The 20376-nt window shown below is 38.2% G+C and overlaps 1 protein-coding gene across 2 annotated transcripts in view; it reads left to right on the top strand.

The window, feature by feature from the left end:
* Nucleotides 1–5443: 5443 nt before the first annotated feature.
* The window catches only part of SH3GL3 (SH3 domain containing GRB2 like 3, endophilin A3), a 61637-nt gene continuing 46704 nt past the window's right edge, over nucleotides 5444–20376 (top strand). The window contains exons 1-2 of one of the 2 annotated variants that reach the window (XM_032700380.1): nucleotides 5444–5492; nucleotides 7532–7612. Coding sequence is in view for 1 of the 2 variants with exons in the window: in XM_032700379.1 (XP_032556270.1) it covers nucleotides 20225–20269 (45 nt within the window). In the remaining variant the exon portion in view is untranslated. Of the gene's footprint in view, nucleotides 5493–7531; nucleotides 7613–20149; nucleotides 20270–20376 lie in introns of those variants that run through there. The other variant, XM_032700379.1, reaches the window with a different exon arrangement.

Here is a 20376-nt window from a genome sequence, read left to right as displayed (position 1 = left end):
CACAAGGAATATAGACTATTAAGTAAGTAGTAGAACCTGGCTAATTCACATCAGTAGTTCAAAGCACCAATGTCTATTACAAAAATTTGTAAATTAGTGAAGTTATCAACCAGCATGGCCCATTTTCATGATTTTCCCATGAGTGTTAATGATATTTGATGTTTTCTTAAAGTCTACTCCTGCGGGCTAGTGAGTAGATGCAAACTTCAGCTTCCAACAAAAAAGAGTTCTCACCTTTATGGTTAGAGATAAAACATGAAAACATGAGCCAGCTGAACCCTAGAGTATCAAAAACCAGAAGGCAAATGAGCAGAACCCCAAATTTATTTATTTATTTTTTAGAGATCTGGCAAGCGTAAAGCTAATCTTTTGATATTTGATGGACCACTTTATGCTTTTTAAACACCTGTAGTTAGCAATATTGAACTGGCACAGTATGAAACAGAAGTGCACTCCAAATACCATTGTACCAGATCCTGATTTTGCAAGTCGATAAACACCATCCAGTGGGAGCTTACGGCACTGTGCAAGTTTGAACCTTTATTTAATAGATGCAGTTTAATATTAATTATTTATTAAAATATAGTGTAAAATATTCCTTTTTTTCCCTGTATAAAATTAAAGTAGTCCTTGTAATATGAAACCTGTGCACAGCTCTGTAATTTAGCACAGCACACAATTACGGAGTTAAGCACGTGTGAAAATGCTGATTCAGCTTTTTCTTCCTGTGTGTGCTGAGAACTAAAGAGGACTTTCCAGATTATTTAAAGTTTTATTTTATTATTCAATTAAAAACAAAACATGACAAAAATGAAAAGGCCAAAAGGCTCTGAAGGTTTTGGAGGCACAAATCTTCAAGCTTTGACTTATTTTACTGCATGTGAGAGATTGTCAAGCTCCTCAGAATGCATCCATGAACAAATTTAGGAAATAAGTTTCTGTGTGTAGATTCCAATTTTTGCAAATTATGAAGTGACGTTTGTAACAGATTTGGCTTTCTGAGTCTTGTTGACCTAGTGGAATATGGCTCATTTTCCTTCAGGATCATTGCAGGAATCTCAGCTAAAACCTTACATCTGCCAGAATAGAGGATTAGACAAATTGGCAGGTGGTAATAGATTCAGAAGTTAAAAGGAAACAAACTGAGCAGCAGGATGAAATCAGGGCAAGGTAATTAACATTCTGTTTATATTTTCAAAGAAGAAACAACAGGAAAAGAGCAGATGCCGGTTCAGATTTGTGGACACTCCCAGGAATTTTTTACTTTAGGTAAAATACTAAGAACTGCCCAGAAGCTCTGGGATTCAACGGGCCACTCTGGTGAAAGAGGTCAGATTGCACTGAGAAGCAAGAGACACAGAAGGGTGTCATTTCATACACATGGTTGCTTCCTGCACAAAACTGCTTCTCAGCTCCAGATGCGTTTGTGGAGAAAAAAAAAATCACCGGGGAGCAACTAGAATTTAGAAATTATAATATAAATTAAAAGTGATATCAGAGCTATTGGGAGTTTGTTTAAGGCAGATTTTAGTCTGGCATCGTACCTTAACACACCCGAAGATATACAGTCAGCCCCAGAGCTATGGGGAAAAGCAGAACCATCAGGCAGCAATCAGTTATTTTTTAAAATACCACATGGGGCATATGGCAGAGAATGGAGGTTATTCTACCTACAGTACCTAGTGCCAATACAGTGTTCTTTTAGGGGCTGATTCAGAAGTCAGATGATGGAGAAGGGACTGGGTTTATATCCAAATATGTAAGGTTTTGGGGACCTTACCAAAGGACAGAGAAATCAGATACAAAATGCTGGCCGCGGTGAGGGCTACTGCAAATTCCCCAGCTGTTCAAGGTGGACCAGATCATTAGTGATTAAGTGCCCCTGCAGCTCTGCAGAAGTCAAATAAGCTTCAGTTTCACCCTGTTGGCCACAGTCTTGATGTGGTGACAGCTGAAATCTTTGTAAGTTATTTTTCAGTAATCTCAGTGAGCTTTAAAACATTTGGGATCTGCAGCCTTTCACCCGTAGTGAACAGAACTACCCGTGCGTCTGATTTTCACGTCCATGCAAGTAATGTTCAAATAATTCTACCAGTTTGTTGGAATTATATCAGTAGTTTCATTTAAACCTGTAATTGTATGGCAGTTGCATCTGATTAACCAAACAGAGGTGGTTTTACGCAGAGAGAAAGAGAAATTCTTATTGCTTTTCTCCCGTGGAGCAATGTATATTAAAGGAGGATTGTCTTCCATTCTAGGGAAAAGAAAAAAAAAATGTTTAAATGTCAATGAGAGGAATGTTGAGGCAAAATGCCTTCCAAAATTCTCTCTGCAGACTCAAAAGGTGAGAATTTAACCTCTAATTTTACATATATTTAGAGTGAAGCTCTGGACAAAACAGTACTGTGACACAGCCTGTCAATGAGGTGTGGTCTGAACACCCAGTAGGGGTAAGGCATTTGGCTAAGGCATAACTATGGAGCCTGAGAGAGTTTTTCAATACCCATTTCTGAAATAATTTTCTAGGTCAAACCCCTTAACAAGTCTGTATCTCAGTCCCTTCACTGGTAAAATATGGATCATATTCCCCAATTGCATGACAAGTTAAATATCACATCATCCTTAACATTATAAATGCTTGCAATCATTCACTGTGAGATCATACGGTCTTGCAAGATAAAACATAATCCAAATACAAGGTAATAAAAGTCAAAGCCTTCCATGCAGTGCTAGGAATACTCCATACGACTCATTTGGAATAAATTTCCATTCCAACCTATTTCAAACATACTGTTATGCCATCTGAAGTTTCTCATGACAGTATTAATCTCCTGGCTTGATGCTACAAGGGCTTCTTGTCTAGAAGAGGGAACCTGTTGATTGTCAGGTCTATTAATCCAGTGTAGCATTCATGGCAAGGGTTTATTTTACATGGACAGATTTGGTTGTTACGGCAGCAGAGTTTGTTTGCTGTTGTCTTTCTGTGTTGTAGTTTTATGTTAGGTGGTGAACCATAAAATATTTCTGGACTTTCAGCTATATATTTTAAAGTTATTTGAGTTCTCTGAATCTTTTAAAGTAAGATGATTTTTCTCTAAGATGTCATGACATCACTTTTTTGAAGTTTTCAACTTTTCCTTTTTTAATTTTTTAATAACAAACGTAACAGGAGATTAAAAGCAAATTTCATTTGTGCGTTTTATTTTTAAATAATGTTTCTGTGTGGTGCTTTTGCAGAGGGCCTAGATATATACATTTTGTATATTATGTCCTTGCAGAATTCCCATTGTGTGGGTACATAGGGAGAAGAAATGGAGCATAGAGGACAGATTTACATTACTCTTTATTTTGTTCAGAGTTTTATCAACTTGTTTTTAGCTGCAATGCACATAACTCCATTTTATATGTCAGAAACATTTTGTTAAAGTCAAGTTCCACTAATTGTCTTGCATACTAAATTAGACAATAATCTTTCTTTCACTAACACAATTCTTTCTAACCCAGTGACCCAGACCCCAGTGAGTTTCCTTAAACTCAGAAACACGATTTCACAGAACAGTCTGTACATTGGTGCTAGTTCTACCTTTTGTTAATTGTTTTCCTTTTGTATGGTATTTTCATCTGTTTGGTTGCATATTCTTTCTGTTTGTTTGCTTCTGTTTCAAAGCAAACCTAAGATAATAATAATTTATAGTTTATCAACATGCCCTAGATGGTTTCTCATCTTCCTTTCATAAACTTTTCAAAGGAATTTTAAAATAAATTTGTTATAGAAAAATAAAATTTCAGGGCATCATCCTACATCATATGTAGATTTAAACTACATTTACCCAACTTGAATGAGCAGTGTAACAACAGGCAGAAGATATTTCATTGTAAATTGGAAGGAAATAAATGGAAGCTAATTGATTTATAAAATAAATTATTGGAATGATTTTTGAATAAATTATGAGCAAGTATAAGGGAGCTTATAAATAAACCCCATATTCCTTTAGATATTTCCAACAGGCTAATCTTAGGAATCAGCGTATCAGTAAACAAGTGCAAGGATGCTGTAACATTGCATGGATAGAGATCACCTGATGTTCTTGGCACTTACCAAATGTTATTTAATTTATGGAGACTAAATTTCAGCACAGACAGGACTGCACTTTGCATAGTGACAAAAGCCCAATGTGCCATTCCAGAAAAGATGCATTTTTAGACATTTGGGGAAACTGCAATTAGCCTCCCGCTCACTGGAGGTCAGGAAATCTTAAAGCTCATGGCAGTACTACAAAGCAGTTTGGTATTGGATCAGCCTTTCAAGAAAAGTTGAAACAGTAGGAGGTATCAGGGAGATTGGAATAGCCCCCTTTAAATCGGATTCTACTGCATAAATTTGCTGAACAAATTTTCACCAGTTTATCTGAAATTCTCTGTATTGATTTAAGTCACGCTCCAGTAAATGTTCAGCATGACTTCAATGGATGAGTGAGTTTACATTTCGGGTTGCTCAGTTTAGTAGCAGGCAGTGCTTCTAATCCCTGTGGAGCTGCTATTAGCCATTGCTTGACCTGAAATTCACATGAACTGGCTTTAATTCCGAGCCTGGGCTGCTCTGCATGGTTTGCTGCTTTGGGCTGGATTTGGTTTAAATTTTGACCAGTCACTCAAGCCAGTTTTTCTTGAGTTTTTCTTCTTACTCTTGAGAAAATCTGTCTTTAACAGTACTTTCAAGCAGTCCTTCATGATCATGCTATTTCTTATACTTATTGTCTTTAGGGGAGGGCCAGAGTGGTAGGGAGGGCCAGGTACAAGAGGATGGGCAGAGGGAAGCAAGAGAGTGCTTTCTGTGTGGCCTCTAACATCAACATGTTTTGTTCCTTGCCTATGAGGAATACTCTGAGTGTCCAGACAGTGTGTAATTAAATTCCAAAGTTACTGGAGGGAACATTCCACATGCTTTTAATAATGACCCTTAGAAATTTAATGTGACCTTTTTTTTTGGTATCATTTGGGATCTGGCAGTCTAACTTTTGATTAGACTGCAGAAGGGTTGCATTTTATATTAGAAAAAAAGTCTGTCCGTATTTGGCTTGCAGAAAAGTACCTGAAAGCTGTGTGCAATCCTCAGTAAGGAAAAATTTTTTTGAATGCAATGTTTAACAAGCAAATACATTTCCTTTGCTTTTTTAACAAGGGGAACATTGCTGTGAGTTAAAAGTCTGAGATATTTTCTGGAATAGGGGCTATTTCTCTATGTTTTTATTGCAGTTTTCTTTGTATTATCTTACTGGGAACTAGTAGGTGATGGGTCAAAACTGTGATTTGCAAGATCTTTTAGCTTTAGAAAGTCCTATTCAGTATTCCCCACGTGTGAAAATCTCACTAGCTGGCACTACAAGGGCAGAATCTTAATGCAGTTCTTCGGGTTTGTTCTGTAGAGCCTTGGTTTGATGTGGCCTCTGCCTTTTTACCAGCTAATCAAGGTCCACTGGGACTGGAGATGGGTAAGTAGCTATTCCACTTATCTTGTACATGTCCATATCCAAAGATACATGGTTACTTACCACGGAGATGGACAGGAAATAACAGTGAGGGGGAAGATCTTTACCTCATTAGTAACATTGCATTTCCTATAGTGAGTATTTTTCATATATTAAAAGTTAATAAGACGGTGTTGGCTTACAAGACTTAAAGAGAGATGCATTACTAAGGTATTTTAAAGCATATCCAGAACTCTACATACTTTTTCTGTGTCAAACAGTAGTATTTTTTATTCCTTGTTTAAAGTCTTAATGCCTGCAGCTACCAGAAGAAAATTAATGTTTTATATTATATTGGTTACTGCAGTTACACTTTGAGGCCCCAGTCTTGACTGGGGCTTTGGGATAGTAGGTGTGGCACAACACACTTAGCAGGATATATCCTCTCAAAAGACACTGAAATGTGCCTGGACAAGACTCACCGAAGTCCTGATGCATCCCTTTTACAGATAAGGAATTGACAGGTTTAATTATGCACTAAATTATTAACTAAGTTACAAGAGAAGTGAATAAAGTCTTCTTTGGAGAAGGCTCTGTTTATCATTCCTATAGGTATTGTGTATGTTTTGCAGTGGGCACACTGTCAAGCAAAGCTAAGTTTAACACACACATAAAAGGTACTTTGTTGGCATCTTTTCCTTGCCATTATATCAAAATTACCGTAGCTCAGCTGCCGTGGCTTCAAATTGCTTCTTCCATATATGAATAGAGTGCTGCTTGTAAGAACAGATAAGAACCATGAATATATTTGGCACTAAGTAATAGTTAATATTTTCATCCTTTTATAAATAACTCTCTTGCATTCTTCTCTCAAGTTTACACATATACCTGGATGAGGTTCTGTTTAGCATATGTGTTTTCTCCATTGTTTAGAGAAAATACATAGGAGAACTTTTCAATTAACTGCACATACTCCAAGAGTTATAAAGGTCAGTCACTTCTCAGGAAGCTTTGGAACTCCGGTAAAATGCTTCCACATATTTATGTATCTGATAATATGAAGCAAAAAAATAGAATAACAATGATATTGAGAAAGAGAATTGCTCAGAGAGTAAAAATATAAGGAAAAATCCAGTCATGAAAGTAACCGGCATTGTCTCAAGCCCAGCCCCGTGTGGCAGACCCACAGTCTTTGCACATTGACTGCATTGCAGACTTCCTCTGTGCAAAAGGTAATTTTTGGGGAAGTTTGTGAGGAAAATCCTGTGTTATATTCAGAGTATGATCAGCTGATGCTGTTTATATCTGTCAGTACTTAGCATTAAACGTACTTCTTGAAACTAGCTGGACTGTGCTCGTGCTCCTTGCACAGCATCTGACTATTCAGTAAGCAGCTGTAATTGCTGTGAGGGTGATGACACTACTCCCCTAACTGTCTCTCTTGCATAAAACATGGAGTAGAGACTAAGATATATCTCTAGTTATGTAGGTGAGTTTAGGTAGTTGGGCGTAGAGGCAATAGAGCCAATTTGTGCAAAACTTCAGCAGACAGATCAAGTCCCCTGGACAAATTTCTGATGAGATTTAAGATATCTATTGTAGCCTGTAGAGATGTTACTTTCACTGTTTTGAGATACACCTAGAAACTTTTGATTTTGATGCAATGTTTTTAATACTCAACAAAAAATAGCACTAAACTGATTTACTGAAAAAGGCTTTCTTATGCAATACTCATCAAATGTACAAGGACTGTAATTTAACCTTTTCTTCTTTGTGTTGACATTGTATCTTGCCTTGTTTTTACACAGTTCAGTGGAAGTTATGCTTGCAGCAGAATGCAGACTCTTTCTATGTCAGTTTTGAAACATTTTCACTAGGCAAAGCAGTTTGAGTCGTGAGAACAGGAGATACAGGCTCACTACCAAAGCAGCTTTACACAGACATTTAATTTCTTTTCTTTATTTTTAATTGTTTGGCCTGCAGGAAAGTACAGAAATAGCTGAAATATTTATTTTATCACCATGTTTTTCTGATAACACTTGCTATAAACCAATTTTTTAAAGGTTTCAAGAGAATCCGATTAATTAGATGCATATTTTCTGCTGTATGCAACAGATCACACCCAGCTGCACAGCTTTTCTCAGGTAAGTGAGCTATTATATATACCCCTTTCTCTTCCCTTCCCCATCTCCCTTAATTAATAAAGAAAACAAGACATCTATCTGCATGAGACTTGTTTTAAACTCAGTACATATGTCCATGGAAAATATAAAGATCTGGTTACTAGGATTTATCCACTGGGGCCAGACAGCACAGATAGCTCTAATAATGAATTTGAAATAGGATTTTCTTACTACTCTGAAAAAAAAAAAAATCCTCAGACTCAAAGATAAATCAAAGGAAAGTGGTGCCCCAGTGGACCAGACAACCCATTGGCAGCACAGTCACATGAAAGCCTCAGAGGTCACTACTTCAGTATCAGCAAAGCTATTTGTGGAGCTCACTGTGGAGTTTCACATCGTGGCTAAATCAGAATACTTAATAATCTGGCACCCAAATTTCACATGTTGCCAGGCTCAGTCCTTATGTATAAGAGCCTTCCTTTCACTGCTTTGGAATCTACCCCTTGAGTCGTAAAACATGGATACACAGTCCTATGTTTTGACAACTTAGAAAAAGTTAATTTGGAACCAACTTTAAGAGACTAACTGTGTTGACGTACAGGTAGGTGAATTTTATTGCAAAAAACTCATGATGGCTAAATCTACAGCAGATATTCAGAAATGAGAAGAAAAAGATTAATTGTAATGAAATCTTAGTTATGTGCTTTTTTTCCCAGCCAATGATACAACTAGGGCCATTATAGAATTTTCCTCAGAAGCCAACATGTTTAGATCATTAATTGTTTATGAGTAAAGTATCTGCTTTGCATGAATTTTCTTTTTTTTTTCTTTTTTTTTTTTTCCTTAGGATTCTTTGGTTTCTTTCGGGGGAATGGAAATGTAGGTCAGACACTTGAACCCATTCCCACACACATTCCCTCTTCTACCCATCCATAAATTTTGATTTTGGAAAGTCACAGTGGGGTTTCCTGAAATTTCTGAACTTGTGTCTCTTGTCCCTGTTCTAATGTAAAAAGAGTCTCCCCAGCCAATCCATATCTCCCAGAGGACAAAAATGCTGGAGTGATGGCCTGTCCTCACTGTGAAAAGAGGCTGTGGTGCAGTGCAGGAGATGTAGTTCGACAGGAATGTTCAATCTATACAGGAGATCAGGAGCCAAGAAATACTTGAATACAGCTCCCACGGCTAAGCAGGGCTCTGAGCACCTCACTTAATCTCCAGTGTGACCACTCCCCACCTGTAAATTGACATACACTTCCTTGTTTCACAAAGGCTTCAAGAGGATAAAAATCTGTGAAAGTTATGAGATTCTCAGATACTGTGATAAGTCCCAGGATAAACAAATGTTGAATGCAAAACAGCAGCTTACATGGTACATATTCAAGGGCATGTGGAATGAATTAGAAAGATGAAGAGAGGGAGCAAAAGAATGAGAATGGGAAGAAGCAGAAGGGAGGAAAGATAGACAGTAACAATGCAAGTCAGGCAGCGTGACTGGAAGCTATGGGAGAGTTAGGCAGAGTCCTGCACACTTTGAGTTCATGCTGCAAACAATCTTGTAAGTGTATCTAAAGCAAACTGAGCCAAGGGCTTACTAAATGGGTTTTTTGCAAAATTTTAATGCTGACATTTTTGTGAAGTGGCCAAAAGTAACTCCCAAAGAAGGGATCTTACTGTCTGCATTTAGAGCATGAGTGGACATATTAAACCTAGGTTTTATTTAATACCTCACAATAGTCTTTTTTGGAGGGAGAGCAATATAAGCAGGTTAAAAAAATTAATTTTGTGTACTGTGCCCTGCCAGTGGTTTGAGGGAAGAGGCATGTCTGGATACAGACATATGCACATCTGTAAATAAATAGGCAATAAGACCATACACTCTTCCTTAGCTGCCCTTTCCCATTCTTTTTTTTTTTTTCAGTGAGAGTCCATATTATGAAACTGTACTTCATTCTGGGAACAGATTAATGGATTATTTTTCTGACAATGGAATATAAAGATTAACCATTCACTCATTAAAAAAATCCATTTTTAGAACTGCACATTAAGCAACGTGGACTGGTTAGTTAGAGAAACTGCTGCTCCTTTTCAAAGAACTGAAGAGCGTGGTCAGTAAAGAAGAGAAAAAGCTATTTGGCATTGCAAGAAAGAAGTGACAAAATCCAGAGAAGAAAATGTAGGATTCATGTATAAGAAAGCTCTAAAGACAGTGATGCCAGGTGGATGATTTTATCTTACCTACTGGAAAGCTTACTGTTGGGATAAAGAGTTTATGTCCTTTTTGTTCCAGAACATATTGGTTGTGATATATTCCTGTGCAGAAGGATAAAACTCCCAGTTAAGCTTTCCAAAAAGGACTTAAGCAATGCACAGTAATTTATAGTGGCTTTCTGCACTAGAGGTTGTCAAAATTGCCACTGGTCATACCAGTGACAAGCCTCTGCTCGAGTGCAGTGACACAACAGTGGCTGCAGATTAGGTGTGCTGATATTGCAAAACATCTTTCAGCAGCAAGGAATGAAATGGCTTAATGTTAAATGGAAGGACCCGAGACAAATAGTTCCTCATGATTTGCTGAGGAATGTCTCAACTCAGAGTCACTCTAAGGTAATGAATGCTCATACAGTTTAAACTGAACCGGGCTGCCTCAGAAGCAGATGAATAGTTTTGTATTTTGTGCTCTTTGCAGTGATACACTTTCTACTGAAAACAATTGGTATTAAGAAATAACTCGCTTAGGTACTTCTCTGTGTCCACTTTGCATATACATGCATCGTAGGCATCTTTCTCCCAACAATACTCAAAGTCTCCTTGATACTTATAATCTTCAGAAGCAAATTTTAAAATGCAATTTAGATGCTGTTTGAAATCCTGTTAAGCACTTCATTTGCATGTGTGTGTCTAGATACCATTTAAAATCTGATGTTAGACTAGATCTATGTGACGCTTAAAATAGAACTTCAAAAATGTAGTTTTTATAGTCTGATCTTCATGAAAATGTCATATTTTAAAATTCTATAGGCAGAACTGGTATGATAAAAACAAACCACAGCTGAAAATAGTGACAAAAAGGGAAGGTTAGACTTCGTGTTGTACTTTGAAGATTCTCTGTCATGGGAGGTAAGATTATAAGCCTGCTGAAACTGATATAAGTACCCTCTTTGATTTCAGTGGGCTTCACCTCACACTCCTCAATGAAGTATACCCAGATGGCCTTACACACTGTTTACTGCATTTTATTTGAATGATAGTGAAAACTAATGCAAGTGTCAAGAGAAAAACAGCTAAAAATGAAACAGGTAATACAGACCCGCTGAACAACGGATGAAGGAGGTAGCCAAGTACCCAGAGGGCTTTGATATTATTTGAATAAACATATTTAAATGAATGAAATGTATCTCAGGTGTGTACGAGAAGTCCAGAATGCCAACGGAGGGTTTTAATCATAGATAAATTTCAAAACACAATATTCTGGAATTTGTCATCAAAATCCTTTGATACAGAAATTTATAGGTTCTAAATGGCACAATGCATTTTCTCATCACATGAAGGCAATACAATAAGGGATATACCTTCCTATACCTTATGACTTCTCTTCCTCACATCTGTTTTACACAGTGGTTTTAATTTTAGGATTTCATCACCACCACTGTTCCCCCTTTCTTCCTGAAGCAGGCAGTGGAAGATCACTGCCATCTACAGATAGAAGATAGTATCACTAATATTAAATTGTTGGAACCGTTTCATATTGGAACATTCTTCTCTCTTTCCCTTGAGCACTTCTCTGCTCAACCTCTCCTCCCTCTTAGGAAACCCCACAAAGTCACCCAACACACACTTGTCTCTGTGGCACCTTGATCATAATCACCTTCATTAAAGGAAAAGCATAATACTTTCAGAATCTTGGAAGCCCTGTAATGTTATAAGTCAAAGTTGGAGGGGAAAAAAAAAAGCAGGACTCACAAATGTGCTTTCCATTACCTAGTATATATGTCAAAATTTAGTATACATGTCAAAATTATAAATGGCTTCTTACAGATTTCTCAGATAGCAGCTGAGAGAAATAACAAACTCTGTGGACAGTTGTTCAGATGGATTGAGTAAGTGGGTACTTGCTTTCCATGTATCAGTGCTTGGGTCATAGTTTCAAGATGACCCATCAGAAAAACAAGCAAGTATGGCACTGTAGGAAGAGCAGAGCTATAGATTAATCTCAATTTAATCCCTGTCTTTTATTTTCTTCCTCCAAAGAAGGGAGTAAGAAAAGAAGAGTGATAAAACTTCATGCTATTTTTATTTATTGCAGAAGAACCACATATCTGCAATCTATCAAAACCGATTACAATTAACATAACTTTAAAAAGGAAAAATAATAAAATTCATCATTTCTCTCCTTTATCTTCTGTATTCAGATAGAAAGTTTTTAATTGTAAGGAAAACTTTTATCAAACAAGTCAGATAACATCCATTATTAATATACAATAGCATTCACTATTTTTTAATCTCTTCCAATACAGGCTGTTCCACTGAATCCTTTCTGACAATATTAAAAAATATTAGGCAGATTAGGCAAATTAAAAGCAGTCTGGTGTCTCCATTAAGTGATTTGTCAGCTTGAATACCATTTCTGCTGTGTTATACTTGACATAGGAAAGAAAATGGCAGGTGGACCCAAAAAGAACCTGAGTATTTACTGCTGAAATATCTAAGTTAGGATTGGGCTCACTGAAATTATTTTTAGCTATGACTTGAGAATTTATGTCTGCAGAGATCATGCAGCTGGAATAGTTAGGAAAAAAAAATAAGGGATAAGTTAAATGCAGTAGAGTTAAAGTAATGTGTGACTGCAGGGGCTTTCAGCTGCTGTCTGCCCAAATAGTCTTCTTCATGCACTGGAGAAATGCTTCTTATTTGCTTCCCCAGGTGAAAGAAATTCCCTGGCTTGTTTCCCCTGCTGTCTGTATATCATCCTAGCAGCCAGAGTAGAATTTTGCTTTCATTTGGGAGTCCAATACACCATTATAATATGATTGCTTCAAGGAACATATTCTGGTACAACCTGTACTAGCAACACCAAACAACTGTAAGTCTACTGGTGGAGAAGTCCAAGCAATAAAAGTAACAGCCAATCTGGTCTGATCATAGGGAAAGAGAGGTCTCTGACTCTGAAAACCTTTACCATCATTTTTTGCATGACGAGTTTCATCTTTATAATCCTGTGCCCACTAAATTGCAGAAGAATATGTCTGGTTTTCTTTAAAACTTCTGACAATTCAAACCCAGTTTATAAGAGTAGCTTTCAAAAAATACAGGCTGAAAGTTTGGGCCCCACTGAAGTCAGTGGCAAAAGCCCTGTCAGCTTCAGTCAGGTCAGAATTTCATTCATGATATTGATTCAGCTGCTACCTTTAAATACAAGAGTTTTAAGGTTGTTTCTGTCAATGTCAGGTGTGTTTATTATTTTAAGCTACACAATTTCTTTAGAAAAGTAAACATCTGAGTACCTTTACATTTCAACGAGCAAGATGGGAAGACTGACAGGAGGCATGTCTCTGTTTCACGCATTTTTAACATATAATTAATTGAAATGGTTTTCTGGTAACTATGGAATCAAAGCTGCTTTTCCCCCCTCTCTCAAAGGGCGTTTCTGTACGTAACCAGGAGGTGGCATTCCTGGGTAACAGTTAAAGGATTTCATATACACTATTTCTTCTTTGCATATGAGGGAGAAAAAGGTTTCTTACTATAGTGGCAGTTACTCAATTAACTGAGGCTTAAACTAATACAATAAATTTGATTTATGTATTCTGTGTTTTACAAGGAGTGGCAGAGTTATCCAGTAGTACACATTAATCTTCATGACAAGACAGCAGGGATCTGGCAAGTTGTATTCATCTTCCTGTAAAGTATTTGATAGTAAAAGTCCTTGTCTTCAGTTACATCATTTTGTTGCCCCAAATAAGCTGGTTTCCAATAATTCACTGACCACAATAATACCCACTATAATACTGTTACAAGAACAGTTAAGAAATTTAAGGAAAGAGACCAACTGAATCTTATCCAGTCAATGAATCTTAATCAGATTTTTCAAAGTCTGATCATTCCCATTTGTGATCCAGTTGGTCTATGGAGTATTGCCATATTTAACATCTGTGTCACATCATGCCTTTCCTGTTGCCTCATTGATCAACAGACAACATATGATGTTTCCCAGATGTTCAAACATGGCAGATCCCAAAAGACCTATTAAATTACACTAAAAGCAAAACAACATCTATGTTGTAAAAATTTTGTTAAAATTAGGTATGCCTGAATATTCACAAACTTGCTACAAGATACTTACTGATATTCAAATTGCTTTTAAACATCAGTCAGACTCTTTGAAATGTTCACATTGTGCATTATGTAAGGACTTGGTGTCTCAGAGTTGATACAACTTTCTACTCTGCAACACAAGTTAACATATAATTAAGCATATTTATACATGGAAAAGATAAACCACTAGATTTTTTACTTTATTTTACTATTTGTCTCCTCTTATTACATGCAATCTGTGTTCTTGCAGATTTTTACTCAGATTTCTTGCTGATTATATTTTTTATTCTCTGATAAAGCTGAATAAATAATTATTCTCAAGAGCTTCTGCACTGCATTCCAGGTGTGGCCTTTTTCCACTGAAAAGGATCATTATAAAGACCAAGACTTACTAAAATGTTACTTAAACCTTTGTTTTATACCTGAGTAACAGTTAAATTAAGTTCTAGATTGGATTTCAAAGTGATCCAGTTTACAGCATCATGGTACAACATTCTGCTTTGAAACAGAGTGATACAGTAGTTTTACCATGAGCATGAGTATCCTTTACACCTTTCTGAAGCTAGTGTTTACTATTCTAACAACTTTGCAACTTCAGATTTTGTGCTGGCATTGTCAGCAATAAGAATGCCAGCATTTTCTGATGAACAGCTGTGTGCAGAAAATCAGTACCTTGATTTTGTTACCTGTGAAATAGCAGCACAGAACTCAGGTGCAGTTTGTTTAAATCAGAGAAACATTTCAGAGAATGTTTCAGAGAAATGTTTCTGCACATTTCTACATTGACTCATTTAGAGTTGCTTTTGCCTTATCTTTAATAAGAAGGAACATAGCTATTTTAGAAAGGCCAGCAAAAAGAGGAATGTTCCTTATGTGGTTATTGCTGATACATCTACATTTGGTTTTCTCTTAAATAAGTTTTTAAAAGAGGTTGATTTTTCTTTCCCAGTGAAGAGGTTAAGAATTTTCAGTTTAGAAACGGACACATATTTCTTTTTGTTATTTTCCAATAGAAAAAGGGTTCTTTTTCCTTATCCTTAGTGAAAACATTTGTGGGTCCATTTAACAACCCTGCCTTTTCTCGTGGATTTGTTACCTTGCTGTACCTCCATGAACCAGCTCCACTTGGAACCAACCCCCCTCCCTTCCCTGGTGAGACTCCAACTCCCACAGTGCAGCTGCTGCTCCCTGAGCAGCCCCACATGGAGACCCCAGCACAGCACCCCCGTGGCCACAGGTGCATTTAAGTGATGGTTTTTTCCTATTTGGTCAGAAAACGGAAATATTTCCATTTAGGGCAATAGACCTACCCAAAAGGAAACATCTTACAGTTTTTTTCAGTCGTTTATCAAGTTAGAAATCTCAAGTGTGGAGGAAATAAAAATGCTCTGGGTATCCAGGATTAGCAGTAACTAATACTCCAGTGTTTCCAGATTTGTCTCCACTGTGGAGTAATTTTGGACAGTTGCATCTTTATTGTAATTTACACATGCAGCTCATTTTTGTTGAACAGTCTAGAGTTGTCTGAGAGCACCGAATGCCTAGGTATATGCTAATAGTAAAAACTGCTACCAAAACCAACATAGGCACCTAAAAGCTACAAGATCTCCAAGTTGGAGCTGTTCAGGAGTCCATCCACATGATATATTTTGGAAGATTAGGATTGAAATTTTTTACATGCTTCAGCGTGACAGAGCTGCATACACAAAAACGTAGGTTGTTGAGTTTTCAAAACCAGAATATCTTATAGTATACACATATCTCACTTTTAAAAAATATCTATATCTAGATTTTAAGTTGACCTAAGTTGTTTATATGTCTTTTTAAAAGAAATATGTAATTAGAGCAATCTTTATTATTTAATGGCATAAGACCTAATAAACTTTTGTTATTGACACTTGCAGAACAACAGCCAGAGATTTAGGAAAGTGAGGACAGAAGGTATGTGCAGGATCACAGGGAGGCATGTGGAATACAAATACAAGGAGACAAGAGAAGCACAAAGATCTGGAGGACAGTAAAGCAACACATATGGAAAGTCAGCTTGAGAAGAACAATCACATATGCCAGAAATAATTCACTGGCTACATGTAGTTAGAAGGTCTGGGGAGCAAACATAAGCATCCTAAACAACTGCAGTAGGTTAGCCAGAGTGTCTGCCGGCCCCAGGGCCACATATTCCCACTCTGACTGCCAGCAGTGTCCATTTGGAACAGGGAGCTTTCCAAGTTTTGGCCAGTGCTGGCTGTTTAGAGAAGGTTGTCTGTTCCTTTCCGTTTCTTCTGATTTCTTATGTAATCTATACTGCAATGCAAAGTCCTGTCAGAAATACCTGAGCCAGTTTATCTGCACAGAATGTGCTGATACGCAGAATTGCTTGGTTATGTTCTAGAAACAAAAACATAGTGTTAACCTACTCCCGTACATGATCATATTTTCATATCACCAACTTTTTTTTTTTTATTTTAAATAATTATTTAAGTTCATAGAAAGGGTGCTGAAACAGCCTCATGAGATGTACTTACTGTCTCAGGCATATTTTTTAGAAGGATTTTCTTTTGACTTTGTTATTGAGGTAGTTTGCTGTTGGCATTGTTTTCACAATGTCAGCTTCCAGGTGTGTCCTGTAACATCAAACCTAGGAGCTGACACCAGGAAATTAGCTAAATCAGTCCCAAATCCAGTGTTGCAGTCCTTTGGATTTCACTCTGGAACGCTATGTTATACATTAGTTCATTTACTTGTGTCAATACTCAAGTTCCAGTGTCAATTTAGTTTAGTAATCTCCTCTTTTTTTTTTCTTGAATTGTCAAACCAGATGAACCCCCACAATCTTTTATCTGAGCCTGCTTTATTTTTAAAACTTTCTCCAAGTTTGCACTTGTAGAGTGGGACATGGGCCAACTGTTCTTTCAAATGGCATAGTTTCAGAACGCTTGTTTTCTAAACACTAGTTTTCCAATATGTTCTTTTCCAGTGATCAAAAAACCACAGCCTATGATTACAGTTTTGACAACTAACATGAAAACTAACCAGGTAATCTGCACTGTCATTAGATATCTATAGTCCTTACAGACCATTGTCTGTAAGGACAATGTGTCTGAGAGTCTTGTTCTCTGTTGTTTGTAGTTACTCTTGTCCTGGATCAGCTGAGTACATTCAAGGTCTCCTAATGCCATGTATAGAAATTTATTTCATCATAAACTTATGTACGGTAACTTATTTATTCCTTAAGGCTTAAATATTCAAGATAAGTGCTTTACTGAGGTAGTCAGCATGGCCCAGAATCAAATACAATACAATTTCATCACAAAGTCATCTTTCCTCCCCTTTTTGACATTTACTTTTATGGCAGTAACCACAAAATATCCAGATTGCGTTTCACCAACATGTAGTTGCCTACAAATTCCTACAATTGCCATGTAGGCAATGTAGTTGGCTTCAAATTCCAAGTAATTTCAACTGCTAAGATGCATCTGGATAATTTTTTAAATATTTCTAGTTTTCATTCTGCTGAAAATCTAATACTTCATATGGCTGTTATTGCAATTTCAGCTGTTAAACATAAGATGATTTGTTGATTGAAAACCAAACACCTACAAGGTTGTTTGCCACATCTTCATATTGAGTTTCTGCTGATAGTGTTTTTTACATAGTATTATCCACACTGAAATGCAAGTGAATTATAAATTTAACCATTTATCCAGTTTAACCATTTGTGTTGTTTGAATTTCACAGAACCAATTTGCAAGCCCTGTTCTCCCATATAAGTAGGAAATGCATATTTTTTAGTCACTGCATTGATCTGAGCCCAGTTAGGAGCTCTCAGTTTGTACAAGTTTCACTGTCCATTTTAGCACACTCAATTCAGTAACATGTTGGAGCCATGATCTGTTGCTCTCATGCACTTTGAGATTTTCTAAGGAGTGGGACTGTAGTTATTGTTTAAATATCCAGACATTTAGAACTTTTGCTGTGAAAGTCCCCTTTTTCCCAGGCTCTATGAAACATTTTTCATTCTGCTCTTGTAATATTATCTCCTGGCCTGTCTTCTGCTTGTAACATTTATTTTTAATAGAAGCTTTGTTTTTTTTCCCATCATGTCAGCTTTTGTCTGAACCACTTCCCATACTTTTTGTACTATTTCTCATTTCTCTCATTTTATAGACTGAATCAGTAACTTCTCATAAAACTTAAGGATTATCATCCAGCAAATTACAATCCTTTTTTTCCATAAAATCTAACTATGTGATTATAAATCCTTTAGAAATCCCTAGCCACTGTGTATTACTGGATACAAGCTATAACTTTTGCTTATATCTGAATTGAATACTAGTGTCTTTTTCAGGGTGCCTCCACCAAATCATTAACACCTGGACTATTCAGGTTGGATCACTAATTAGGTTTTCTCCTTGTCTGTATCATTGAGCAATTAGGCTATGAAGTGAAATTTCCACACGGCATTTCCCACTTGCAAATTCTTGTATCACTTCAGCAGAGACAACATGGCTGCTATCCTTGGGTTACAAGCAGGATTTAAAAAAAAAAAAAAAAAAGGAAGTTGTAGACATACAGCTTTACTCAAGTTCTTTATCTAATCCAATTTTACAGCTAACAGCCACGGCGACTCCATAATCCATTCATTCCTCTCCACAGTGATTTATTTCGAACTCCTTCCTTCTTTGCTTCTGGTCCACCCATTCTTAAGGCCAAAGATTAGCCAAAGCCGCCTTCTCTCCCTAATTCTCTGGAACAGTAAGAGCTTACTTTAATACCTCTTACAGATCTCCAGTATCTTTGTTTAGGGCCTTATTTGCACACCTGAGATCTCTACAAATGTGTCACTGTTGTAAGCCATATCCACTTTGGCCTGCACAGTTAACATCGTGCTGCCAGTTTCAAATCGGAAGAGAAATTGGTGCTGAAATCAGGTGTCTGTGGTGTGATCCTGTTTACTTGTAAGGAGGCTGAGAATGCTCTTTCTCTACACGCAGATGGCATCAGATAGCATGGTGGTGGCAGGATTGTTTTCAAACATTTCCGAAAACCTGGAAGGGCTTCACCTTGCAGTTTGTTTTCCGGAGGGAATGCTGACTGGTACTGTCCTCTTTGCTTTCTCTTCTTCCTCTCCTGCACAGAGAGTCCTTTGTCAAGTAACAGCCAGTTCCTTAACTCAGTAATGTGTTTGTCTTTGCACTTTGTTTCACAGTGGTATAATAATTGTTTCTGACAGGTGCAGACAGTGATTCCTTTCTCCCAAATTACAGTATGACAATCACTCTGAAAGTTCTTGTATTTTTTGCCTCTTTGCTATTGTAAAGAAGTAACAGTAACACACCCTGGAAATGCCTTTCTCTCCCAACCCAATAAAAATGCAGTAAGCGTGACAGTGAGTAACAGAGAGCCCTGCTGCAGCCAGCAAGGCTTATCTCTAAACTGCTTCCCGGGTCCCTGCACAAGTTTCAGCTGAATCATAACTCCAGAGTGTCCTTAGAGCCAGGATGGAGCAGCATATCACAGAGCTTATCTTCCCCACAATCTAAGCGTCGCCTGGAAGTGCTTTACCACGCAGGCAGAACCACATCTCTTATTTATATCGGCACATTCCTGATACGCAGTCATGTTTCAGTATACGATCAATCTATCCATCTCATAACAACCAGACAAACAACTAACCCGTCCTTTCAGCAGAGCTATTTCTAGTCCATCTGCTCCTCCAAGTGGGAGACTGCGTTTTGGAACCTCGAGCAGGACCAATGCAGCAATGGAATCACACTACCGAGTGTAATTTGTTCCGACGCACAGCGCTAACCAGTCACGTTCTGGACCACTGCAAAAGCTTTTGTGTTTTAAAAGCTGCAATTAAATTACCGCCTACAATAACAGACCTGAGGTTAACGAGCTCAGCTAGAGATGCTACATTGAACCACAAGAAGTGACACGAATAAAGAGAAATGTTGAGCCTCGTTAGAAGTAAGACAGGTGGAGGCAGCCTCTGGCAGCCCGTGGGTGCCGGTGCCGGTGCCGGTGCCCTCCCAGGCAGGGATGCCCCGGCCGAGCCCCCCCCGCCGTCTCCAAGCGACAGCGCAGCGTGGGCGTTTGCCAGCGCCTCATTTGCATAGCACCGCAAAGTGTCCAATGGGCGGGCGGCTCCGGCGCTCTCATTTGCATGTACCGCGGCGCCGGCCAATGGGGCGGCGCCGGCCGGGCCCGGGAGGGCGATGCTCGGCGCGGCGCGGGCGGCGCAGCGAGAGGCCGGGCCGGCCGCGGGGACCTGCCGCGACCTGCCGGCCCTCGGCCCGGGGGCCGCGGGGGAACATGTCGGTGGCGGGGCTCAAGAAGCAGTTTCACAAAGCCAGCCAGGTAAGGGCGGCGGTGGCAGAGCTCTCCCGGGCGGGCGGCAGAGCCCCGAGCGCGGGTAGAGCCCCCGGCGGGCTCCGCTGTTGGTGGGTGTCTCGCCCAGCGCCCGC

Source organism: Chiroxiphia lanceolata, chromosome 12 (genome assembly GCF_009829145.1).
Source record: "Chiroxiphia lanceolata isolate bChiLan1 chromosome 12, bChiLan1.pri, whole genome shotgun sequence".
Lineage (NCBI taxonomy): Eukaryota > Metazoa > Chordata > Aves > Passeriformes > Pipridae > Chiroxiphia > Chiroxiphia lanceolata.
This window is presented reverse-complemented; position numbering and strand designations above follow the sequence as displayed.